Raw genomic sequence first — 27,905 nt, forward strand, 5'->3', positions numbered from 1 at the left:
CCGTTACCATTGCTACGCAGGTATGCGAATAGTCGAGAGATTACGTGGCCACCAGCGATAACGCTGGAACATTCGCTAGAACATGTATAAAAGCCGACACGCTTCACCACTGTCAAAATTATTGACAGACGACGCTCTGACTGACTCGTTTCCCGCCCACAAGTTCGGCGAAATAAAGAATTTCATCTTCGACACGCCCACTGCTGCCTTCGTCAACATAACAACCCTGTGACAATATACAGTACAGTAGGTAGATGCATCTAAGCACCTGATGTTCCCATTCTGCATGTAGACGTGGTGCTAAACGCTCCAGCGATGCGAGCAAGCGAAACCGAAACTGGAACTGAAATCGGCTGCAAGATGCCGAACTACTTGCGTAGTAACACAAATGTGTGGATGCCCCGCCTCCGTAGCCTTCGCTCCAATGCCAAGATAAGTTGTCGCCGAGTATAGAGCTTCGCAAGCAGCCGTGAGAAGGCGCCTCGGCGCTGTCTGCCACGCGCTCCCGTGGTCCGTGAAATTTTGACCGCCACTGTACATGAAAGCAAGTCGTGAGTGCGTGCTTACATGCGCACATAAGTGAAGCCGCGTGTACATCTATGGGAGAAGCGCACGATCTATGGAGTGCGAACGTCTCGCGGCGCGTAGACCCACCGTGAGGTACAGTACTCGCGAATTGAAATAGGATACTCGGGGCGCGTGGCTGCCGGTACATGCAGCGCCGCTCGTGGGTGCTCATGGAACCAAGGTGGTATAGAACGAGGGAGAAGACTGAGGAGCAGACTGGCTCCTTCCGGTCGCCAACGAGCCGGTCTGCTGTTCAGGCACTGCCAGCGTGGCGCTGCAAGGCTTGCGCGCTTTCGTATGCCGACCGATATGGCTCGCCGGTGCGCACCTCCTATACTGCGCCGTGAGCAGAAGACACTCTCGTTACACGCGTTTTGGTGATGCGGCACGCATGCTGCGCAAGTAAGACAGATGATTCAGCCACGAGATTGCGCCTTACATGCGTTCGTTGACGCTACATCGACCGCTGCTTGCAACACTACGCAGATTGGGCGCCCCGAACGTGGGCGAAGGAAGCGCGAACAGAGACATTAATTTAGTTCACCGCGATTAGCCACTTTGATAACCGCGACAATAGCGGGCCCTGCGCTTGAATGCTGGCAGAGCGCACTGCTTGCATGCCCGCTGTAAGTCGCAATTTCTTAGCTGGATCCCGTGTCTTAATTGCACGGCATGCGTGCCGCATCGCAAAAGCGCATGAAACGAGACCGTCCTCTGCTCGCGCCGTAGTATAGAAGGTGTGCACCGGCGAGCTATTTCGGTCGGCATACGAAAGCGCGATAGCTTTGCAGCGCCACGCTGGCCATATGGTGAACTACAGGCCGGCACGTTACCGACCAGAAGGAGCAATTCTGCTCCGCAGATGTTCTCTCCCTCGCTCTATACCACTATGCAACACCTTGGTTTCATGAGAACCCACGAGCGGCGCTGCATGTACCGGTGGCCACGCGCTCCGAGTGTCCTATTTCAATACGTGAGTACGGTACAGTTGTGCGTGAACACGGGAGCGCGTGCCGTATTGCGCTATCAGCGACGCCTACCTACACGAACGCGAGTCTCAGCACATGCGCGAAAGACAGAAATGAATAAACAAAACAGTGAAATAAATGCATGAGTAAAAGAAAAATGGCAACAACAGGTGCCGTCTAGGAATATTTTCAAGAGAAATCACCTGTGACAGTGGTGGCTATCGTGAAAGGAATATAGTTTCATTTCCCACAAAAACGCATGGGCATGTTCTTCTTATACGATGTATCTCACATGACTTAACACTGTGCTTATTTAGCTGACCCGTGTTTTTTTTTTTTTTTTACCATGGCTATCGCCCTATCGACCGATGTCTTCCAGGCGCAGCGCACGCATCTTAACGTTCTTGAAACGTTCGGTGTAGCAGTCACTGCCTTATCTCCGCCCTTATTAAGGGTATTTGTTCCCACCTTGTAAGACAATACAATAGCTTCCACGCACAATTCAAATTGTTCCCGTATTTTGCGTGGACTTTCCGTATGTTCATGAACAACTAGCCCACCTAAGAACCATTTTTCACAGTGCTGCTTTGTCATATGTGTATACTTTCACGCAAGAACTAGAAAAAATGGAGGAAGGAAGGGTGAACTGTCTCTTTCATCGTCACTATAATCCACCCTGCCCCTCGTCTCTGTTCACCATTGCTCATTGGCATCCATGGCGACTGTCGCTGTTCCGATATGCTGAAATGGCAATCCTTTGGCGCTGTTTACAGAGGACATATTGGCCTAGGCATTTCAGGGTAGCCTCCTTCTAACTTCATTGAAATTTCTCGATGAACAATACCAAGGGCTCTGGTCTTGGTTCCCCTGGTCTGTATAGTGGTAGCTTGATCGCGCCTTGTGCCTTAATCGCCAAAATTATATAGAATACGACGCCTGCGAACACCAGGCTTACTACATGCAATTTACCGCATTCCATGAAGTGCGTGTGCGAGGTAATTCCTCTGGTTCCAATGTCCTATTGAATAGCTTTTACTTACCATTGATCTTGAAACGCGGAGCGTCGGCAGTGCCATGGTAAGCGCACCACACAGCGGAACCACGTATACAGTGAAGGCGCCGAGTAGCCAGCAGAATTTCGTAAGTCTGTCTAACGTATTGCCTCTAGTGCAAAGTAGCACACAACATTTAAAAAAGTGGACAGAGGACCGACAGAGGAGCGCTGACTGGCAGCTCTGTGTTAACGGCACACAACGAAGAGGACTTCCACGCATGCGCAGCAGACTCAAAGCGTCACGTGAAAGCATGACATTATGAAAGATGTCCCTCAAGAAAAAAGCAAATTTGCGAGGCATGTAGGGTTAATGATGTGTCACTGACACGAGCCAACATTTATTCTATTATTCATAATGCTTCTGGAAGGTTTCTCGAAGTCTGATGTCTGGTTTTATGGATTGTTTTAGCTTTCGCAAAACGTCGCGCATATCACCTGCCTATAGCATCGGAAAATGTGGTGGTGCGTACCGTCCTGCGCACTGTAAAACCAGCTCACGTGCGCTGTGCTTAGCGTAAGTAAAGATAATCGGCAATGAATGGATTAAATGGGGAGTGTATATCTAGAATCCCATACAAGAAATAGCCCGCTCCAGTCAACGACACAGTCACGCTCTATACCTCAGAAATGTGTGTGTGTTTTTTAATTAACACCTTTCGGGATCACACGCTTATAGGTGACGCTTTCACTGTGCTGTGGATGCTCAGAGGCCTTCTTCATTTTAGAGCGCAGCTCTATATGGCTACGGGTCCAAGTATTTTTCGTGTCCGCGCGTGGACAGTAAGAAGGCGAGCGTATGTCGATCCCGAAGATAATGCAATACCGGGTCGAAACGCCGAGGCAGGCTTCAAACACTTCGGCCATTATGATAATGACTATGATGACTATGATAATGATTATAATAATCATAGTAATAATTACACACTCACACACCATGAACAAGAAAACTTTATTGAGATTTCGCTATATTAAGCGTGCCCATCGATACTTCTGCAGAGTACGGAATGTATGCATCAGGCAACTAATTAACAAGTGCTACGTAACAAAAGTCTTCGTCAGATAATAAAACAGTTGCACAAGTACAAAAAACACAGTTCACTCAACAGATTTCTTCTTCGAGGCGTAATTGCCACTCTCTGTATGGCGCGTAAACAATGCATGAGCGTTACCATGACTACACTCAACGCAAGATAGCTGAAATACATGTTCGCGTCTGCCGAATTTCTCTACATGTAACAGACCGGCGTAAAGCAGGCCCCTTAGTGGAGCTCACGAATGCTGCAGGGTGTTAAGCACGGCGTTTTCGCTGGTGATTGCAACGCGCTATAGATAGATGTAGTTACTTCTCGTCAAAAGCATATAGACGGAGCGCTGACAATCCACCGAACTTTACTGGTTTCAGCGGCGTCAGATTCACGTCACCAAGAAGGACGCACTGCAGTCTGAGCTTCAGTCAATGTCTGCCAGCGGGCGCGATAGGACGAACACCACATTTTAAACCGCCTGGCGCATTGAAGACACAAAAACATTGTTTACATAGCAGTCCCCCCCTCCCCTTGCCCCCGCTCACTTTTCGCTAGCCTATCGCGTTCAAAGTCTTCTATTTTTAGCCGTCACCATACATGAATATGAGCAGCGACGAACTTTCGCAGCACCCTGAGGATGTTAGCCACTATGGCCCTACTTTGCTAATACTGAGCACGTTTTTACTCTACCGGATAATTGATGGAATGCGGAATATTATGGTGTTCTGAATAGAACTCCGTGAGCTACTGCTGCAAGACAAAAAAATGCATCCTGCACTAATAGATCTTCTTTTCGGAACGGAGCATTATCAGCTGACAGACATGAGCAAACATGGAATGAAAACTCGATCAATAAATACGTGAAAATGTGTAGAAACACAGCCACAAGGTATATAGGGCACGTAAGAACAGCGCTTGCACTGCGCACGCTCTCTTGTGAACATATTTAATTGTTCACGCTGGCAACAGTTTCATGTCAGACACACTAAACCATAAAGAAGTCATACTTAAACATGTGACAACCGACAAACCAAGTAAGTCCTTCAAAAGGCAAGTCCGAATTGCTGGATTTAAGCTTGTAAGTGCGCGAACCGTGTCATTTCAGCTGGAATGTGGATAGTAGCGGCATTATTGCGTCAAACAGACAAAGATAAACGCCTCCCTTTTCCATTTACGTTTTCTTAAAATTCATCCATTTATCTAGCGTTCGAAAGCTTCTCTACCGGTGCATTTCTTCTAGGTACCAGTAATCAATCGTTAACGCACTGATGCTGGCAATTTTCGTCACCGATAATGCATTTCTGATAACGACGGTTTGAGCAGAATCCATTACACTCACGACAACCAAGAAAAGCCAATCCTTGCAGCGGAAATGTAGGTTAGCCGCTTCGACCTACCGCGTCAACTATGGCACCACGTGCGATCTTGCATGTTTAGCATTATGAGCAAAAGTAAAAATGACACACACTTCGACAACGGTCAACAAAGCAGCGCCACCATGCAGAGGGTACCGTGAGGAAATAAATATTGCCGAGCTGCACATCATCTGGGATGACAGATTACGCGCGCTCCCCAATTGTTGCCTTGCACCTTGCCCTTTGTAAAATTTGTATAAAACCTGATAACTAAGAACAGTAGATAAGTATTTGTCTTTTCACATTTGTAGCCGTACTGTGCTGTCCTGTCACGTCTTTCAGCGCTGGTGGCAAAAGTTTTGAGTAAAAACGAGTGCAGGAATGCGTTCGCAGCTGACTAGCAGTTCTTGCGCAATAAATAATGCCCTTTGTCTCCTCATAAATAAAGACAGCTATCGTGTAAGTTGCAGTAAAACATTAAAAAAAAACCGCATACGTCGTTAGAGAAAACGCTAAAAGCTAGGAATCGCACCTACACTTGATGACTTCGTCACTAATGGAATTATGCTTCTTTTTGGAGTAAAGAAAACTAGAGCAACGCGTTGGAAGGCTGAGAAAAAACAGGTACACACAACACTTTTGTAAACCTAAAGACGTGCCCGACATCAGGCACAGATGACTTGTATATTGGCGTGCACCGCAGACATGTGCATGCATCTGTCTATATCTGGCAGTGTCCTGTCCACAGCCTGTATCACTCACAGCAACACGGTAATACCAGCACATGATGTCTGAGGCTAGAGAGCCAGTGTAGGCAGTGAATACGGTTTGCCTAGAAAAGTTGTTAGTCCTTGAGCGTCCCCACATATATCCGTGTGTACAAGGTAAGTGTACGCAAACGTGGGGAAGGCAGAAGGAGTGTACTTGGCGTGTGGGTGCGAGCGTTCAGCGCGTAGTACAGATCTGCACTTCTACGAGAGTTGCAAAATATGCACCTTACCGCCTTTCCGGCACACTGTTTTAACCACTCGTCCATTCACCAGAAGGTGCACTTCTCTTGCGGATTCATTTGAGACTCGGCACTGCAGTTGAAGGCTTTTGAAAACTGTGGCATGTTCATCAAGGGCATGTTGCACCTTACACTGAAGTCCGGATAACGTTCGGTGGTGCGAGAATTGGAACACCACTTGTAGCAGAACGCGATGAAGAACAACTGGTCGCTCGTCACTCCCGGAAGCCCCTGAAGCTCTAACGATGTCTCGGGCACCTGCTTCGCCTTGAGATAGGCGTCGTAGAGTCCGGACATTCCAATGAAGTCCGCCATCATTTCAGAATCTGTGACGTCGTCCGGCGCGCTTAACTCTTCTCCCATCGCGTTTCGAATGCATGCGACGCGTTTTTCGTACTCGGATTTAGAGGCTGGCGTCCACCAGTCCCTCTCCACATAATTGTCATCTCGACGCCGGTTCGAAACGTCGAAAGCGTGCATCATCTCGTGAGCGGCCAGGTGACCCGCCGAGGCGTAGTCGACGGCCGGGACCGTGCCGAAGAAAGGCGGAAGCAGAAGGCCCATGCCCACAACCATGGTGTTCAGAGGTGGCTTGTATATGGCGTTCACCATGGCCATGTCATCGTTGACGCTCACCTGGGCAGGATGCTCCAAAAGTCTCTCAAACGCCTTCCTACTAGCCGACTTCGAGGCACTCAGCCAGTTGTTAACAAACGAAGGTCCAACATTATCGAACGCCTCGTAGTACTTGTTGAGCGAGTCGTCGTCCTCCGCACCCTCCGGGTAGCCGACCACCTTCTTCATCTTGACGAGTTTCCTTACGGCTATTTCTCTCGTGCCGTCTTCCATCCATGATGATTCGGCTATTTGAGTCCTCAAAGACTCCGCGATGCTAGACACCATTTCTTGGGCCTTGGATATGGTGTCTGTAGTGAGTACCTTGTGATAGAAAGCGGCATAAGCAGCCGTGTCCATCACCTTAGATGTGTGCTTCAGGCAGCGGCTTTCCCACTGTGAAATGGGGCTGCTCATTTGAAACGAACCGGTTCTACTAACTTGGACCATTTGCCTCAACTGCCTAGACAGGTCGAAGTTCATCCAGATGCGAAGGTCATTCAGGTCCGGAATCATCCTAAAAACCTTTGCCAGGAAGAGTACCAGGTACCGCGTCTCGAACGCGACGTAATGTTCACCAGGAAGCAGTCCGTTTGTGATGTTCCCCATGTAGTAGTTCCAGTTGTCGCCTTTTCTGCCAAGGATGGCTTTCTCCATTGTACGCAGCAGTAAAACCGACCTGTTCCTTGCGTCTGGCGCGTCGTCCTCGTAGGCGTTCCTGCCGAGCTTCAGAAGATAATTGTCAATTGTTTCAATCGTTGGTGTCAGCTGCCGGATGAGATCCTCGTTCAGTCCGAGCCACCGGAGATGCTCCTCAATCGCCTTGTTGGTTGCATGCTGCCCGTCGTACAGTGACCGCCGCATGCTGAGAATTACGTGCAGTCGCTCCGCATTTCCGGGGATTGTGTCTACCCTGACGTTGAATAACGTTGGAAGGCCGTAGGTTATTGAAAAATCGAACATCAAGTACGCAGCTTCTACGTCAGACTCAGGTTCAAATGACGCGTTGCGTTCTCGAAGAAAGTTAATGATATCCACGCTGGGGTTTTGACCCGAAGGGGCGTGCTCTTCATCGCCGAAAAGATCCACGCAGGACTGGAACAGTCCCGCCGCCTTCTGTACTGCTGTCTGGCCATCCGAAGGCACTGACGTGTCGCGCAGGGAAGTGATCACCGATCTCGTGATCCATTTCGCCTGCTGACGAAACACACTGGTCAACTTAGAGCTCGGGGCCAGCTTCCATCGCGTGCACACGTGCTTGTGGAAGTCATCGCAAGGGTCGTACTTTTCTGACAGCGCCCGGCTATACAATTCAGATACGCCCTGGCATTGCTCGCTGTCGCAAGGCGGTCCCGGTAGCACTGCCGGCCCCGTCGAAGCTTCGGCATGGTGGCCACTGGTCATTGGCACAAGGTCCAGGCCGAAGACTGTGCCTAGGGCCACTCCAGCGATGACCAGAAACGTTGCGATGACGCCTGCCGCAACCATGGCCTTCTTTCCGCAACACCTCCTGTCCGCGGACTCTCTCCCACGCTGCGATTCCTGCAGGAAAAAAAACGTATATTGCAAATGTGCAGCGAGCCAGAAAATCAACATGTTATTCAGCGAGCCTTGAATCAGCCACCGAAGTTTCAAGCTTCCGTTTGACTTCAGTCGCGTGTTGCGAATGAGCTCACGAGTACTACTACTGCGTTACCTCCGCTTTTCGCTCTTCAAGCAGCTGTAGCAGCAGCTACAAAAAGTAAACCCAGCGCGCCTCCAGCGAAAGCTGTGCACACATTGGGGTGTGCTATAGAGAAAGAAATAAAAAGAAATATCTGTATTCGCTGTGCCTGAATGACTATTGCCTTTCAATGCTTATACTTGCTAAGGAACGCGCCACAGTTTATTTGCTAGCTTAAGAAGAGCCCGACATTAATTTCCGATAGCGAAATGATAAAATACCTGTTCTGAACGTCCTTCTGAAACCCACTGCTAGACGCATATTACTTAATGGGTCCTGCACATGTCTCCCCCATTTTAACCTAGTCTTACGCTGATTTGTAACGCGTCAAGTCAAGTAAACTTGCGCAACTCCTTGGCCTAGCTACAAAAAGAAAACGATCCGTCTACAGGGTGAGCGAAAGCAAATTGTTCGCTTAGGCTTTCAATACTAGTTTGCGATGCAGTATATTCAATCGCTTTGCATGTAGTGCGCAGACGCACAGTGGAAGCTAGCGCGGCAATATGCAGTAATTAATAGTTAGATCTCACTTTCGTCCGTAGTATAATCCTGCTTTCATAGTGAAACACCCTCGGCATCCACTCACTACCCTATTACTCGCAGGTAGCGTTGGTAAACAATAGCTCCATTATATTTTGCAGCGTCATCGTCATCCTATTCTATGCCGACAGTAGGATGAAATCCTCCCTCAATGATCTCTGATATATTTGCTCCCGCTCTACACCTTCCTTTTATTTATTTGTGTTCTTTTTTATCGCGCGTCAGCTTTTCTCCCCGCTTTCCTTTCCGTCTTTCTTTCCCTTTCCCCCTCCCCTTAGTGCCGGTCGCAAACCGGTTGCTATAATTCTGGTTGACCTGACTGCCTTTCTCTCATTTTATTATCTCTTCGTCTTGGGCGAGCTGATTTCATTGTATCCTTGCAAATTTCTCAATTTCATCACCCAACCCAACCCCCTGTCGTCCTCGGCGGCGCTGCCAATTTCTTGGTATCCATTCTGTTATTTTAAAAGACCATCGGTTTTCTGTCCTGCGCATTACGTGCCCCTTCCCTCTCTTTTTTCTCTTTGCTTAATGTCAACTAGGATAACGGCTACCCCCTTTTTGTACTCTGATTCACTCTGCTGCCTTCCGGTCTCTAAATGTCACGCCTATCATCTTCGGTTCCATCACACGTTCCGTAGTTTCTACCTTTCCCGGTTTCTTTGTTACCCATTAAGTTACCGCCCGATATGTTAGTACTTGCGAATTGAATGATTGCTCACTTTCAGCTTTCAGCTTAACAGCGGCAAAAGCTGCGGGTCATGGTTTAATAAGTTGCGTCCTGTGTGCGTCCCGGCCAGTCATTATTGTTCGAGGAATTTCCATTTCATGAGTAGGCTCCGCTGTTAGCATTCGCTTAGATAAACATAACTTCCCAGGATAGTATTCTTAGAGGACAGTCTAGGTGCCAGTTGACAATCGTTAACTCTAGTTCACTCGCAAAGCTACCACAAGATAGTACATTTAAATCTACCATGTGAGGGGATGGATACCGTGAGGAATCGTAAGGCTCGTATTGGGAAACACAGTATGCCCTCTTTTCATTTATACAAATTCGAAAAATTATGCCTCAACGCCAGAACAAATCATTCCTTGTTTGTTTATTATGCTTCTTTTTTTTTTTACTGAAGTAATTTTCGAAGTTGCTTCCGGAACATGAATTACGCTCTCGCACCAAGACGAGTCATTCCACTTGACGAAAATGTAGACCTATGAAGCTCATCGTTTCGATCAAACATAACTACACTGCAGAAAATATAGCATATAGCTAAGTGTATAAGATTATAACAAAACTGTGGTCTTCCGCTTTAAATTCCAATCTCACCCGGTCGAGTTGACCGCTGACGGTGAAGATTCCTTGAGTGCCGTTGGTCACGTGAGCTCCAGGCTGCAGCAGAAGAAGAGGAATTCACAACAATCTCAACTGTGAGATCAAGATTAACCACGCTTCACTCCTCATAAAAGAGGTATGTGTTGGCTGAAACAGGCACAGAACTGCCTTATACCTCAATGCACGTAAAGATGCGCATACATACCTCAATGCACGTAAAGATGCACGTAAAAATGGACGCTGCTGGCATCGAAAGTTAACAAGCCTACATGCATTCATGTGTTTTCTTAAAGACAACGGAGCTAAAAAGCGCTTACATCTCGACAGTTGCACAGAAACATTGCTATGATGCAGTTGGGACGCTTTAGTGTCAGACCATTCGTAGTTCACATGCACAGCCCATGTTCTGTGCATCTATAATTAGCGTCGTTGAAAAAAAAATGTTTTGTTTTCACGTTTTATTCATTCTCATATTCATTAAGTCTCAATCTAAATCACTTAATAATTTAATCTAGGGTTTCAAGGAAGGGAGGACCTCTAGATTATTCATCTCGAGTCTTCCACCACGGCGCGCCTCCGGCATAAGCAACAACGACGGGGATTGCAGACAGTATTTGAGAGCGACGGGACCTCTACACGCGCTTTGACACATTCTAGTCTATGAGTCCTCTGCTGTCGGATAAGCTGCACCGTGTTTCCGATAAGAGGCCACGCAATTCCGTATACAGTCTTCTAATCTCACCTGCCGGTGGTTGCTGTCTTCTCGCCCTCCCTCTCTCATTATCTAGCTCCTTTTTGCGAATTACTTCCGGTGGCCGCGTCACCGACGAAGCGCGCATTCTTTGAGCCCATTGCGACACGCGACGCAGCTATGTGCGAACGCCAGCACGGGTTTTAGTTGAGCTAGATTGTTTACGCGCATAATGGCGAAACCCCGCGAACAACGAGCCGGATGAAAGAATGATTGTCAGCGCCGTCCTGTTCGTTGTTTCACCTTTCCCGTTGTTTGCGCTGTTTCGCTATCAAGTAAAACTATTTGTTGGAGTTTAACGTCCTTAAACACCGATATGATTATCAGGGACGCCATAGTGGAGGGCTCTGGAAATTTCGACCACCTGGGGTTATTTAACGGGCACCTAAATCTAAGTACACTGGCCTGAGATATTTTCGCCGCCATCGAAAATGCGGCCACCGCGGCCGGGATTCGATCCCGCGACCTTCGGGTCAGCAGCCGAGCACACTAACCAATAGATCACCGTGGCGGGTTTTCGTTATCAAGTTAACAATGGCACTCGACGCCAGATGTCTCACCTCATACGCTCTGGATGTGTAGACACCGGCTGCCCCGTTGGTGACGGGAGCTCCCCGCTGCCGTTGCGCCTGCAAGAAACGAGAATTTCATGAGACAAAAGAACAGCAGCGGAAACGACAGATTCACCCGTAAACAATGCGCGCGCATAGCAACGTTGCCGGGCGTATGGGGGTGAACAGGGGATGTCGGGAGCCGGGCGTCAAGCATCGCAGACGAGCACTGCAGTCCATTCGTTGCCTGATATGACCGCGGTACAAGGAATTCGCAAGACTTTCAGAGCAGTGAGGAAGGAGTGGGTAATAAAAGGAGATAGTTGAACGGGAAAAAAATACTAGCCAGCTGTACGCTTCCATGGACTGGTCAATGATAATGCGGAGATGTGTAAAGTTTGGCGACAGTGTGGAACGCGACAGCAGTGGTGTAAACCTCTGTAAACGCTGGCACAATGGAGTAGCTCACATTTCATAAGTGCTTGCGCTTACGAACAACGACTGAGTCGCGTTGAACGATGGTAACGTGTGCGCGCAGGTACGCGTGGCCATGATGCCGGCCTATCCGGCACAAATAAAAGTATGCCCAAGTCACGCGAGGGGATGGACTACTTTGTGGATGCATGTGGCGAGAAAGCGGTACATCAATGACAACCACGAAATACGTTTTCGATCTCGGCGTGATGGTAATCTGAAAATCTTTATTGGCTCCCACACAATGAGGAGTATGCGCATTTCACATTAGCAGCACATTGTGGTTACTGGTGTATAAAATGCTAGTTCATTCAGTAGGTCATTCCAGAGCGAAGGTAATGGGGCGCACGTTTGCGTAATTCAGGCGGCAACGCGTATGCCTCGAGCGTGCCCCGCAAGAGGCAAGAGCGTTCGGGAAACGCTCGCACGCTCTCCCAACTCTGATAGCGTGCCAGTGTGCAAACAACCATCGCGCTGATTAGCCGCCGACGCCGCTCGAGCACGCCTGGCACATGGACGCCAAAAAGCGTTATCGGAATGCCAAGCATGGCGAGCTTGAAGATATGTTGGCGAAACCTGATTAGAAGATCTCGGTGACACAAATACCGGCTGCGCTCTTGACGAGGCCTGCACTCGGCAGCACTTGCGAAATCAAAATGCATGTCTTAAAAGATGGCCGCAGGTGGATGGACATCGTTGCCCTGCTTATAATTATATCTGGGGTTTAAAGTCCCAAAACAACGATGTGATTATGAGGGACGCCGTATAGTGGAGGGCTCCGGAAATTTCGACCACCTAGGGTTCTTTAACATGCACCTAAATCTAAGCACACGGACCTCAAACATTTTCGCCGTTGCCCTGTTTGTCCCTGCGACTAACTGTAAAACGTGGCGGTTAGGCTGCACCACGACGCGTCAGCTATGTTGTTTTTTTTGTTTTTTTTCAGCCGGCCTTGTCAGATCAGGCCTTGTCTTCAGCCCCTGCAACCGCTTGAAGTGGTTCTTGATGGAAGAAGAAGGTGGCGCTGTTTTCTGGAACCCCTGCGGGAGCGCGGCTCACCTTAGGCACTACTGTCACCCTAGCGTGTCACCCTCGTTGCCTCACTACAAATGCTGCGGAGTAGTACGCATGTGTTCGTGCTATCTCGGACATGCGTGCATGCGTGCATATTATGCTCTCTGCTTCTCTATGGGCGGCCCTCCCTTTCGTATTCCAGTCCGAATATCAGCGTCCACGTTCACACAAGCATTCGTACGCAAGAGCACTACCAATTTGGGTGATGTTTCTTGTCCGCCACTCATGACGGCGATCGGCGCTCATAGGCCTTACGTACTAAAAATTACCCTCTTGTTATCAGTCACACCTTTGTGACAAAGAAGGCGGAAACAAGGGGGGGGGGGGAGTTACGCCTTTTGAACTTTTTTTTTTTGAACTTTGAACTTTATTATCATTAAACGAAATACAGTAAAACAAAAACATGTTAGCAACATCTGGATCCTTAGCAGAATGCTAGTTTGGATCCATGCAACTGTAGTATACATAAAGTACAGGCAGGAGACAAAGTTATACAATGAACGACATTTTAGTTTAAGATATGGATAATTTTGAAACACATATAACTTATACACAAATAAAGAACACATTGAAAAACATATAACTTATACACAGCAGTTGAACTAGTTTTGGTTTGCATACTGAACATAATTAATACATCTAATATTTCTATACATCTGTTTAATAGCATTGTTGGTCAGCATACAAAACATTTTCAGTTTATTCCTGTGGGCGTGCATTCGTGTGTGCAGGTAAATAGATACAAAATTGAAAAATCTCGCTGGGGAGGGGGCAACGGGTTGCCCCCTCCCCAAGCCTACGCCAATGCTATGGTCCGTACTGCCCGACCTTCTACAACGAAACAGCTGTAGCGATCGTGTTGATTTCCATATGCAGGAAAATGAGAAGGGGTTTTCTACCCTGTACGTTGGGGAAACAAGTGCAAACGCAAAACGGCAAAAAGAGGCGCGCGAGTACACACAACAGCGCTCATACCGTCCACGCCATCAGCTATGACCATGCACTCATCCGTGATGTACGCTGCATTCAGAGTCACGATCAATTAAGAACTCTTTCCCATTAAACCTCCTGTCTCTTCTTAAGCACGAGAACGACAGCGTTGCACTGTTCTTTCTGCTTTGTTATAACCCCTTGTCTGTGTGTAGGTTCACTTCAAGGTTTGCTGAGCCTTAAACCAAACTTGCCATTTTTCCTGCCATATTTCTTGAATTTACAGTTTACATTCGTTAACGGTGAACTTTCACTTTTCCGCCAGCGGACCTATCCAGTCATTTCCATTGCGCTAACACACCACCTATATACGTTTCCTAAGAAGTTGATTTTGATTATAACTAAATAGACTAATTTACGTTTTCGTACACAGGTAATGTACAAATTACCTTGCGCACCAACTCTGACGCGTCGTACACCTTGCAGAGCGTAAAATACGACGCGAAACTCGAAGCAAGCCAGCCAGCATTTTATACAGCGCTGCTGCGTGCAAACACCGAGCCCACAGTGACGTTTCAAGTGAAAAACTTCTCGCGGCTTCACGCATAATTGCTATACTGTCCCAGGCAATTGTAAGCGAGATGAATTGTGGAGATCGCAGTTACTTGATGACTTAAGCTACCGTGGGCGAAATGCTCAGCGTGAACTGAGCGCATTGCACAGAAAGGAAGAACGCAGGAAAGCACTGGCCTGTCAAAATTAGTACACTCCTTGTCGACGAGCAAGAAACAAAACAGGAACGCTAGCCAACGCGTCTGTGCAAGTAGTAATGGAGAGATCAAGCGTGCATCGAGGAGCCGCGGCAGTTTGCCTTCGGCGATGAACGGGCCCCAAGACACGTACCGACATGTGCAGCTACCGAATAAGTAAACACGGTATACTGTCTCCACGATAACCTTATTTTGCAACGACAGTGGCTGCTGGACGGCGCACTGAATGCAGCGGTCCATGTCCTGAAGAAAGTGCCTTACTGAATTGGCACTTGCCACATGGTACCGCATGTTACCGCATTGTGAGTCTATCAATGAAGTGCACTAGGGTGCTCACTTGGGCCGGTTGGTACATGTCCTTCGAAAACGAGAAACAGCGTGAACAACAGGCAGAGATAGATTAAGCGCTGTCATAGAACAATAGTTCTAAGTATTCATTGTCCCGTTGTTCGTGCTGTTTCTCGTTGCTATAAATGCTATCACTGCTTCGAAATTTTGGCGTAGCAGTCACCTGTTAGAGAGAGACTTTGACACTCACGTTCCTTCCCACTTTTCTTTTATCGCACGCCTGATTTTAAATGCGAAGCATTTCTTAGCGAACCTCTGGAGCTTTGAACGTTTCGATCTATCTATCTATCTAGCCGCCTACGTCTGGGTGCTCTCTTGATCGCCTCCTTAACTTGATGTAGACCAAAATTGGAATGGGAAGGTAAGAGGGTTTGACGAATATGACTGTCTGGTCGTGACATGAATAACGTGAAAATGCTGCCGCGTACGTCGTCAAACCCTTTCCTCCAGACACATGTGGCACATACCCGTATACGCTAAGCGGGAATGCGCCACAGGAGATTGACAGTTTATATTTTCCCAGGAACGGCGAGAACAGACATTGGTAACACGCCACGGTGGTCTAGTGGTTAACAGACATTGGTAATTTACATGCGACAGCGTAAAGAAGAACAAACATCGGCAGCGTTGACCAGACGAATGGAAAAAATGAAGATCAGGATCCCAACCGGAATCCAACCCAAGCATTCTGCGTGGCAGTCACGTACTCTACCACAGAGCCAGACCACGTCTTGAGACTGCTTTAGAAAAATACCTTATGCAGGCGTAGTGTCGGTGCAGCGTCACTTGTGGTTGCAGCGCTGGTTATCTAATTTTATAACAAAGCTATAAACATTACATATGTACTTTTATGATACAGGCGTCATGCCGGGTTAACGTCAGTTGTGGTTCCAGTGTTGGCTCCGCTTTCATACAAGTCTGATAAACATTAAATTTGCATTCATATGATTCAGCAATCTATACACAAGCGTCGCTCGACCGCGGGGAATGCGCTAACGAAAGTTACGTCTGATATTCACATCATCGCACCGTAAAGTGCGCATCGTTTCGATAATACTCACGCCTGTGCCCCAAAGTGAATGCTGGCGTTACGTCAGACCATAAGTTGCACTTTAAACGCCAGCTTAGTCGACGTGCCTGATAAGGCCACGATGTGCACCCAACTACTACGCTTCGAAAAACACGTCGATCGACCTTCTAACAATTGGCTCAAAGCCAAAACATGCAGCATAGACAACTAATCGCTGAGTGCTTCGCATAACACCGATTCCCACAAGGCGTGGGATCTGCCGAATTTTTTGTCTCCTCTCTTCTTTCCATCTTTCCTTCCCCCTTTCTCAACCCCTTAATTAGGATAGTAAAGCAGATGTTTGAATTCCAGTAAACCTCCCCGGCTTACTCTGATTTGTATCTTTCTCTGTCTCCTGCCGCGTGTGACCAAGCAGGAGCACCAAACCCGATACTCTGATAAAGGAGGCATCAAGGTATTTTACAGCGAAAGCTATTAAACGGCCGTGGTGGCGTACCGCCGCCGCCGCCGCCGCCGGTTGTGCTCTAGCTGAAATATGGGCCCTCTGCGTGGGAGCCCAGTTTCTTCACTCATTTTAAAAGGTCCTATACAGGTGCGGGAAGGAACCTTAGCACATGCTGCTTAGAAGAGTTCACCAAGCGTGCACACGCGAATGTAACCAGGCGTTGTGAATTGCAACGAGAACTTCCAACCCATTAAACAGTATATTCTTCATCGTCATCACGCACATTATCAACAAAGAGCCTTACATGGCGCCATCTAGGAGATAATTAAAATGATTATAGAGTGGGTTCCTCGCATGCTTCTGTTGCTTGCCAAGGAAGCCCATAAGGCTAGCCACAAGTCAATTCTCTCGGCACACCATTCATTTAACATGGCCATAACCCATTACAAAGCGCACCATAATTATTCATCGTCATCAACCGCTCAACAAACTTACGTTTATGGTACCGCTTCTTCGCAGAACAACGAATTTCTGTCACAAAAATTACGCGGTCGTGCCGAGAGCCACAGGAGAGTAGCGCCAGAAAAGCCGCTCTAGTGGTGTTGCTGCGCTTCCGCGCACTGCGTTTTTTTAATGACTTGTGCTCTAGCGAAGTATATTTCTTCACTCATTTTAACCGGTGCCCTTTGCTGCTTTTTGTGTATGTGATGACGTGCAGCACTGATGTGATGACGGCAACCAATAAGAGGCGGCCGTAACAGCGTTGGTGGCATTAGGCCGCAGACCACTCAGTTTAAGGAAACTTTTGGGCCCGTGACCAACAGGATATTTGCAGAATAGCGATTTAAAAGCATTCAAAGCTTTTCTTGGAAGTAGTGGCTATGTGAGCCGTTACTAACGCACTTCTGATTTGTCTTTGTTTTAACATCACAATGCATATTTACGTGACTGTTGAACTATTTTTGTCTTGAAGGTTATGTTATGCTATGCACGTTTTGTTTTATCTCAACATCACTGTCTATACATTTATGTGATCGTTGACTATATTGTCTTGACTATTATGCTATGTCTTTACGTAATAATTCACCTACATGATCTATGACTTCAGTACTTCATATAAGGACACGTTATTCGTTGTATTTTTTAGACGTCATAGTGGTATTCGAATTTGTATATTGTATGTGTTGCGGATTGCTATTTTTCGTAAATTTTCAGACCCTGTGCGTTCTATGTTCGGCACTTCTAAGAGCTAAGGAGTAGCCGGCGCCTTATTTGTGCGTCCAACACCTCCTTACATCATGTCAACAAAAAAAAAACAACAAAAAAGTAAAACGGGTAAGCGGGTTCAATACTAAGTAAGCTTCCAAGGCTGCTCGATATGCGATGAAAGTTCGTTTGGCAAAAGAAGCTATTCGCAATTAAACAAATTGCGCATGCCGCAATGCCGTTTCTAAATAAAGACGCAACTGTCACTCGAGTATTGGTTCGAGAATGAGTTTCAGACTGCTATACTCGTACAGTGGAACGGAAAACGTTGCTTTTACATTGGTAGACTTCAGTGGAATACAATGTTCCCTGTCGGATGACGCATTTATTTATCAGAACTTCCCGATGTAAACCTCTATCCTGCAAATGAATAGCTTCAACCTTTGTACCCGGCGCACACAATGAATTATGGAGGCATTATCACATTGTCGCAGCTTCATCGAGAAGCCAGCTATATGACCTCCCGACAGTCGAGCAGCACAGCTTATTGTTCATTTCCTCTCTTTCAATGCAGCAAATTTCACTCGAGGTGAAGAGTGGTTTTACTGTATACAGGCGCTTTCTCCTGTAGCCACCCATGTTATCACAAACAAGTGTTGTGACTCAAGCGAGAACGCTAGCTTGAAAAAATACTGCATACGAAAAATACTGCGACCGGGCCCTATTAGATTCGTAGGTGCGAAACAACCTTTGTACCCTTTCTACTCGACAACAGCAGCCCGAATGGGTAGACAACGTGCCGTAGTACCGTATGAACGTACGGAAACATCTGATAACCGCCGCTTATCGTTCAAGAGGTGAAGGGGTGCTTCGCAAGTACAACGTAAACGCAGCATGCCTTTGTGTTTGTATTCGTGTGTGAGAGAGCTGTTCAGACGTCGTTCTGTGTGGGCACTTTTGCGCCATCAGTCCCGTCGTGTTTTAAACGGAGCCGTTTAGACATTAGATCATTCACCCTTGACACATACATGCTTTATCTGACAACGCTTTGTCGGAATGGGGCTGTACGCAAATAAAAGTAGAAAAACAAAATCACCTGAGCTGTGTACCACATCTAGGGGCTGTACACATGGCATAGCTCCCAGTAGCTTCAGATAACGCTTGCTCATTGCAGGCCCTTAGCCAGGAACTTTTTTCGGGGAGGCGGGGGGGGGCGGGGGGGGGGGTGCACTTGCTGAAAACCTTGAATATTTGAGAACGACACCTATTTTCCTTATTTGTTTTCGGTAAAACACCCCCCCCCCTCCATCAAAATTAGGGGGGGGGGGGGCTAGTGCACCCCTGCCCTGGCTATGGCCCTGGCTCATTGCACTAATTGCTGTTTGTTGCAGCCATATGCACCGTACAGTGTGACACGGTGAGTGGAATATGCAATATAGGTTTTACCGCTGAACACAATAGAGAGTTTTAGTTTAGCGCGCGCAACGGCCTTGCGCACGCAACGGGTGAGAGAGAGCAAGACTGCAGCATGCGCTGAACCTAAGAGAGATGCGTGCGTTTGCGCGCGCAAGAGATGCGCACGCTATAGATCTCGGCGCTTACGTTGCGCCCGCTACGGCCGTTGCGTACCTTACGGGCGCTTCTCTCGCGAGATCTCGACCGGTCGAGACAAGCAAAATGGCTGCGTCCGACAGCAGCACAAGCGGCACGGACGGTCATGGCAGCGAATAAATCCCGCGTCCATTTCGGAATTGCCCTCGATTTGGAGCTCCTTGCCTACGTGAGTAGCTTGAATCCGTTTGCGGACCCAGTGCAGTGGACAGTGATCGCTGCAAAGATACAGGAGATATTCGATGTCGTCGAGACTGCAGTCGCCCTTCAAAAGCCACTGCTCTCGGTTTGTGAGCATCAAATCGTCTATCTCTTCCCATGAAAGAGTGGCCAAAAGGCGCTGATTCGAAAGGATGCTGGAAGGCATTTTTCCTCCCTCGCTGCTGCTCGCCTCGTAGAAGTCGCTCCAACCGTCACCGTTCACCACAGATCACCTCAACAAAATTTGCGCCATTGTAAAATCTTGCCTTGTCTCGTGCCTTGACTTGTGTCAACTACAATAGGCAATTGTAGTTTATTTCTTACCCACTAGATGGCGCAGAAAAACACGCCGAGACGAAGGTGCTGACGCCTAGACGCAGTCCACGTTTCGGTTGTTGCGTACGGTAAACTAAAAATGTAGGAGACAGCCTCAACTAGAACGTATACGCAGCGCGAAGGCCGTTGCGTACGTACAGGTTTGCGCGCGCTAAACTAAAACTCTCTAATGGGTGCCACTGAACTTAAGTGGAAAAAATCTTCGGCGACACTTGAGCTTCGCCTTCAATAATCGAATGTGATAGCGCAATCGGGCCCGGTTCGCGTCGCCTACTCATTCACTGACCAGCCTTTGCTTCTGGATGGATACCACAACCGTGCCGCGAGAAAGGGAACGTCTGTGCGAGTAACACACGACGTTTTAAACACTCGCGGAACGCCTACTATAAGTGCAGTTTCGAAGTGTCCATTACGCCGTAACTCATCATTTCACGAATTAGCGAAGTACCCACTACGTGACCGTAAGGCAAAGCGCGAACCTACTATGCTGCACGCTTGGTTGATGCTGTTGCCGCTGATGATGATTAATTATGCCTGAGTGCTTTATAATGGATGGGCCTCTGAACCACCCAGTCGTTGCGCAACTTGCATGGTGAGGCGCCTTGTTCGAGAATACGCTACTGCTACGCAATGTTACATGTGTTAACGGAACTCAAGTCAAGGCAAGGCAGCAACTTCCTGAAGTGCAGTGCGAAGACAAGTCCATTTGCCGGAACGATGGCTCCGTTCTCTGTTCAGCGATCTCTCATCACCTGAACGTAGGTCACACACCACGCTTTGTTCTCGCTCAAGTGGAGAGTTGTAATGGCTACTCGGTGTCGAAATTAGTGATCAGAATGTTACACCATACCGGTGTCACATGGGCACTTTTGATCGCGATCAGGGCCGATCCTGATAAGCGTAGATTCGGATCAGTCGCTGCTACACGGCCACACTTAATCGCGGTCAGGCCCGATCGCGGTCAAGACGATCGCGATCTGCGCCTCGCGATTTGGCTGATGTCTGCACCAAACTCGATCCGGATTAAGCTCTACCGTGTAGCAGCGACCAACTTGTTATCGCGATCAAAAGTACGATCAAGATCGGCCCTGATTTCAATCAATAGTGCCCGTGTGACACCTGTATTAGGTAATTAAGGGTGTTCTGCCTGTTGCCAAGATATTGCCTGGTTGTTTACACGGCACTGACCTTCACTTGATGCACAACAAATCGAGAGACAGTTTGGTTCCACCACGTAAAGAAGTATTGTGCGAAAGCTCATTAAATTAAAGTAGCCAGACGTCCTGATTTAGGCGGGACATGTCCCGGATATACGGCTGGGGTCCTGCTGTCCCGCCAACGTGCTTGTGGTACGGTGTTTTGTCCCGCTTTCGTCCTAAAGCCGGCTCAGAGTCGCGGTCAGCTAGCCCGGCCACCACACCCCTTTGCTATACTATACCATACATGGCTATGATCTGATTTATTTATCTTTATTTCTAATCTTTTCTTTCTCTCTATCCCAATTTCTTTCCCTCTCTCTCTCTCTCTCTGCTTGTCTTTCTGTCTCTCTTTCACTCTTTCTGTGTCTTTCTTTCCCCTTTTTTCTATCTTTTTCTGGTTTTCTCGCCCATAGCAACGCAATGGAATTGAATTGAATCATCCTTGAATTGAATTGAGTTCATTGCGCAAGAGGGTTGCGAGGGGGACCAGGCAAAAAGCTGCATTGAGCAGCTTGAGGGGAACCTGGCCACCCCATACTCAGGGCAGCTTCATAGCGGTTAAAGAAGAGCACACTATATACATCATCATCAACCTGTCTACGCCCACTGCAGGGCAAAGGCCTCTCCCATGTTCCGCCAATCAACCCGGTCCTGTGCTTTCTGCTGCCACGTTATACCTACGGACTTCATAATCTCATCTACCCACCCAATTTTCTGTGCCCCCCTCACGCGTTTGCCATCTCTTGGAATCCAGTCAGTTACCCTTAATGACCACCGGTTATCCTGCCGACGTGCTACGTGCCCGGCCCATATCCATTTATTCTTCTTGATTTCAACTATGATATCCTTAACCCCCGTTTGTTCCCTGACCCATTCTGCTCTCTTCCTGTCTCTTAAGGTTACACCTATCATTTTCCTTTCTATCGCTCGCTGCGTCGTCCTCAATTTAAGTTGAACCCTCTTTGTAAGTCTCCAGGTTTCTGCTCCGTAGGTAAGTACCGGTAAGATGCAGCTGTTTTTATACCTTCCTCTTGAGAGATAGTGGTAGACTACCATTCATGATTTGATAATGCTTGCCGAATGAGCCCCATCCCATCCTTATTCTTCTAGTTATTTCACTCTCGTGGTTCGGCTCCGCGGTTACTACCTGTCCTAAGTAGACGTACTCCTTTACAACTTCCAGTGTCTCGCCACCTATCGCAAAGCGCTGTTCTCTGCCAAGATTGTTCCACATTACTTTAGTTTAATTAATATACATAAAACTAAAACTATATACATAAAGCTAACTAAAAGAGTAAACAACCGCGGTCAGAATTAATAAACAAGGTTATCGTGAAAACATGTCGCGCAGTTGAAGTGATCAAAAAAAGGCGTAGTGATGAAAACAGGGGGGAAAAGAAAGCACATGAACGTATGCTGGATAGCCTAGTAGTTACGACGCTCGCCATCGGGCTGTGGGTAGCCGGGTTCGAATCCCTCCACGAAATTTTGTTGCGCTTTATTTAATTCTTGACCTCTCCACTTCCCATCTCCTCTCCCCCTCCTTTTCGTCCTCCTCTCCACGTCTCTGAGCAGAGTTTTCTCTTGACGCACGCCTCCCTCCTCCTTCTCGAGTACTTGCCTCAGCACTCCTGGTTCAAATAGGCTTTCTCTCTCCCGCCTCAGGTTCCAACCTCCTTCCCCATCGCCCTGCATCACTCTTCTTCACTCCGCTCTCTCCATCTAATATCTTCGCTTCCTCTCTCATCTCCTGTACTCGGTAGCGAGGCTCGCCCAATTCCTGTGGCGCCTACACGCCCGAGTGTTTGCGTACACTTCGCGAACTTACTAAGAGCGTAAAACAGATCCGACGTTAAAAGTAAAACTTTCTGGTCGGGCTATATGGCTTGTGCTTCCTTCCAGTCATTCCCAACCCCTTTCATCCTGCCTCCCCCCCCCCCACCCCCACCCCGTCCCGCATTGGAGTGTGCGAAATATGGTCACTTTACATTAAATAGCTGCGTTAGGCGAGGCTAGGCTACGCCGTTGCTTAAGTGGTGTTTTTTTTTTTCTGTCGTTTAACCGCGTTTAGCATTTCTTCATTGAATGATCCCTCGTGAGACGTCGAAATTTCGGAGGTGGGCCACGTCAGTTTTGGACGTGGTTCAACTCAGATCTCGAATTGGGTTAGTCAGTTTTTTGGGTGGGCCACACAAATGTTGGGGCGCGCAAAGTCAGTTTCGGGAGTGGTTTCCGACGTGGTCCAACGAGTTCTTGAATTGGGCAATGTCAATTATGCGGGTGGACGACAAGAAGTTCGGGGGTGGGTCAAGTCGATTTGGGAAGTGGGCCAAGGTAGCGTTGAGAAAGCCCTAAACCGATTTTGTGAATGAGGCCCGCCAATGCTCACCCGAGCCCAACTAGATTTATCAACGGTCAGATGGGGCCAATGTCGTTCCAAGGCAAAATTTCAGGTGGGCCATGACATGTCCGAGACATTCCTAAAGGGCAAGAACATGCCTTGTCATTCATATTCTGCCCGCTCATCACCAAATGGCATATCACTTGTTGCGTTGCCATGCCTATCCGTTACTCCACTGAGTCCTGCTGAAGCCTCGTGTTCTTTCCTGACATCGCCTAATCTCGACATGTAGGGTAGAAATGTAAAAATAACGACAAGTGGGTAATATTGCGTCAGTAGTTGCAGCGAAAAACTGTCGGAAGTTTTTCAGAATACGTGAGGATAGCTTCTTTTCACCGCGGCATATTCCGGTGAAGTTTGCAGGCTGCAATATCTGACGCAAAATCTTAAGAAATTACCTCGTAAAAAAATAATAACGGTAAAATGAACGCTGTGAGCGAACTAAGGGCTCGAATGCCTCATGGCAATTTGAGTGCTAGCTACCCAAAAGGCTAGTGGTATGCATCCGCTGGAGTTTTTACCACAGACATTATTCTCGTGCCAGGTGTGGCTAATGAGATCTAAACGAACCACTTTGCGGTCTGCCGCCATTAAAGGGCACGTGGACACTGCAGCACACAACTGAACCCGTGACCTCCTAATCAGCAGCACCCTTCAGCATTACGAAGCCACGTCAACCACTTTTCCGCAGTGCATGACGCAATAAAATTTACTAAACGAGATACGAGTGCGATCGTTTTTGAAGATTAGCCTGGAGTTATCTTATAGTCGCCTATTGTCTGATTATCATTGAGCAAGTCAAGCGATATTTTCACAGTAGAACTGCTCAGGTAAAGACGGCGAGAATACATTAAGGGATTTGCGAGATCGGGTTGAATAGCTTTCCTGTGCCCTCTGAAGAAGCGAGTCGACACACGGCACTCCGAATGCACGTCTTCTCGTGCACTAGTCGTTTCCTATGCAAAAACGCCCGCTTTTGGCCGGCCTACTCCTATGCGCCGATCTCGTCACGTTACCTTTCATACTCATCGCGATTGCGACTGCTGCTATGGAGATGTGCAGTGACAATGCAATTTCTCAACAGTTTGTCGGCTGAAAGAGTGACTTTTATCTCCTCCTCCTCTCTAACTTTCCTTCCCCCTTCCCCAGTGCAGGGTAGCCTACCGGGCTCAGCCCTGGTTAACCTCCCCGCCTTTCTTTTATTCTTTTGTTCGCGTTAGCGAATGATTAATACCCGATCAGGCACATATCGCTCGGCCTCTGTTAGCGGGATCGGCTCATGTTTAAAGACAGCCCTGCGTACGAACTGTGGAGATGAACCTTTCACAGTTCACGTTTACGCCGATCATAGAGATATGTCCTCTTTCTTGTGTTTCTACCCCGCGTTTTTCGTGTCCCCTTCATTGTTAAGGTTTATAAAGGGCCACACTGCGTGAATAAAACGTTTAAATTTACAGTCAGCACTTCGTCCTGCCCTCAATTGTACCTGTATCGTTTTCAGCACTGTTTGATTCCTATTCATTTGCCAACGAGTTTATCAGCGCGTGTTATTCAGAATGTAGTGAAGAGGAGGAAGAAGCCACGCTCGGTCGTCTGTTGCTGTGCGCGTGATCTGCGTTCCTGTAGGACCGGCGCTACTTCGACTGCACAAGTCGAAGTAGCGCCGATATCGTATGACGCTTTATTGACAAAGTACTGACGACTTGTGCAGTCGAAGTAGCGCCGGTCCTACAGGAACGCAGATCACGCGCACAGCAACAGCCGACCGAGCGTGGCTTCTTCCTCCCCTTCACTACAACAAGAAGAAAGCTTGGCTTTAAAAACACCTCAAGAAAATAAACATGGCAGTTAACACTGGTTCCCTATGCAACTCCTTGCCAATTTACTGTGAGTTCTGTGCGAGTGCTGACACTTAAACTGCAGCAACCATGTATAGTTAAGGGAAATGTCAGCACGTGGCGAGGAAGGTGTCGCGATATAAAATGAAAACAACCTTACCTATAAAATCCTGCGCGCAGAGTCTGCGTCCGAAGATCTTGTAGCTGCTTACAACGTCGTAGCCACCGTATATCACCAGCGGTAACGTGAGTATATATATAAGCCGTCGTTGAGAATTCACAGCCTTCAACGCACCTACGCTTACACGGTGTCCGCCCTCTTTCGTGCAAGTCTTTTTGCGAAATGAGGTATTCCACACTGCTGACTCTGCGGTGTCGCAAATGACGTCGGGGAAGCACGAGCCAGTAAATTATCATTGGCGACGTTATCTAATTGACTGTCTTTGACGTATTACCCGCAAAACGCTGGCGACGTGTTATCTATACGGATATGTTATCTGCAGTCGCATTTTCTTTTGTTCTCGGAAGTTCGAGGTAAATAATTGCTACCGGTGGAGCAATGCGAGAATATGCCGTGAAAAAGGAAGAGTGAGAGACCAATGCAGTGATTAACAGCTCAAGAGAGATAACCTGATGACGTTATGTAGTTTAGTTGCCTGTGGTACTGGTCGGTTAAGTTTTGCTGTTTCGGGGACGTTTAACTATTAAAACGCATGAGCTTGTCAGCGAGTGTTTTGCGACAGTCGAGATAAGAGCGGTAGTAACACATGAAAAATTGCGTCATTTATTGTAAAACAGAAGTCGCAATGAATAATGGAATACAGAAGACAGGGCAAAAAAGTCACGCGGTCCGTCACGCATTCGCCTGAGACGACTTGTAGGCCAAGGCCATCATCATCTTTTGCTTCTCTGTCAAGATCCCCCCCCCTCCCTCCCCCCCCAACAACAAAAAAACTTTCTGCACCTGAAGTGGCGTTCCAGTGCTTCCGCAATGGGCCCACTTTCGCCAAGCTACGATGTCATATGATGACGTCATCATGTGACGTCACGTCATGATATCGTCGTAGTGACGACATCGCATGATGATGATTTTTCGCATCGTTCGCGTTGACACCGATGCCGCCGACGGTCAATTTACGCATTTCAATTAGGCTTATAAGCCTTTCGCCCTTTTAAATGAGCATCATGAAATCTGATGACATCTCAGCACTTCACCGGGTTTAACTATTAAAACGGATCAACATTCTGGTGTGCCACTCTCTTCTTTGTTTAAACGTATATGATTGTCGTTATCAAGCACAGTTTTGTACAGCCAGCGATAAGTCTGTCCGTTCGGTTTCTTTCGTGGTTCCGTTATACGGAAGCTGATAACACACAGGGCAAAATCTCCTTAAAAAGCCATTGACCAGTGCATTGTCGTACTATAGCACTCGTTTTTTTGTCCATCGTGGCCGTGTTTTTCTGGATAACAAACTACAAAATGTCGCTGAACGAAGGCCAAGCCAAATCGTACGGGAACCACCAAGCCTGTTTTAAACTGTTCCGATAAAAGGTAGCGCGCATGACGCGAGTAATTGCGTTTATTCTGGAACTCACGCGAGCGCCAGCGACAACGCTGCAACCTTAGTTCACGCGTGTGAAAAAATCTGACGTGTTTAATAACCGACAATCTGATTATCTACAACTGATGACTGCGCTTGCCGCTGTCTTTATGTTTGTACTTCGAGTGTTTATCTGTAAATTCGCCCAATAAACAACTCAATCTTTACCGTTAGCTGTGCTTTCTTCTTGACCCTCACAAGCATGCGCGGGTGAAGGACACAGCATGTGCTTAATCCCGCGCAAAGATGGCGTCAAAAAACACATAACAGTGGTGCTCGATATGCACTCATTCAACGCGTCGTCATTTGACGAGAGAAACTACAAAGGGCAACCTACGCCTGCACTCATGCACATACTACACAGCTATTTAGGAACGCGAGAAGCAGCGCTCGTAGCTCAATCCGTGAACTCGGGAAGGCGTTCCACTTTCCAATGGCGTGTCTCTTACTGCACAGAAAGCCTCCGATTCGTTGAAAATATCGAAGCGCTCCTGGTCCGCGCTTGTTAGTGTCATCATCACTTTACTTCAGCCATCCCAGACAGCGACACCCCTCCCCACCAGCCCCACCTAGATCATCGTGAAAAGGATAAGGCGCATTTGTAAAGGCTGATACATGTGCGTCGGTAGTGCAGTGGGTAGAGCACCCGCACCTAACGCCGCGGTCCGAGAGGTGGGGGGTTCGACTCCCATGTCATCGAAACTTTTTCCTTTCGTTTTTCTTTGCCATTTCTTTTGTGCGTATTTTGCTGACGTCACATACATAACGTAAGTTATGTCAATGAAGTCTTGGTGGACCCCGGCATAAAACAAATTCGTGTTAAAAAAACAATGACAAAAAATGCGTACCTCTTCCGGCCCTGTACTTGTAACTATCTTTCGTGGAATTGCTTCACCTTCCTTAGTTTCGCTTTCTGTCTGTAGTCATGCAAGCTAAAGCTAACAAGTTGTTCC

At 47.7% G+C, this 27,905-nt stretch overlaps 1 protein-coding gene across 2 annotated transcripts in view; it reads right to left on the minus strand.

Annotated features, from left to right (window-relative positions):
- Positions 1-27,905, minus strand: part of LOC119395848 (neprilysin-1) — a 198,751-nt gene that overhangs the window by 29,586 nt on the left and 141,260 nt on the right. Inside the window, exons 3-5 of one of the 2 annotated variants that reach the window (XM_037662854.2) lie at positions 11,498-11,566; positions 10,181-10,243; positions 6,106-8,135 (exon numbers count right to left, since the gene is read on the minus strand). In XM_037662854.2, coding sequence (XP_037518782.2) covers positions 6,106-8,135; positions 10,181-10,243; positions 11,498-11,566 — 2,162 coding nt within the window. Of the gene's footprint in view, positions 1-3,895; positions 8,136-10,180; positions 10,244-11,497; positions 11,567-27,905 lie in introns of those variants that run through there. The other variant, XM_037662855.2, reaches the window with a different exon arrangement.

This window comes from Rhipicephalus sanguineus, chromosome 6 (genome assembly GCF_013339695.2).
Source record: "Rhipicephalus sanguineus isolate Rsan-2018 chromosome 6, BIME_Rsan_1.4, whole genome shotgun sequence".
In the NCBI taxonomy this organism is placed as follows: Eukaryota; Metazoa; Arthropoda; class Arachnida; order Ixodida; family Ixodidae; genus Rhipicephalus; species Rhipicephalus sanguineus.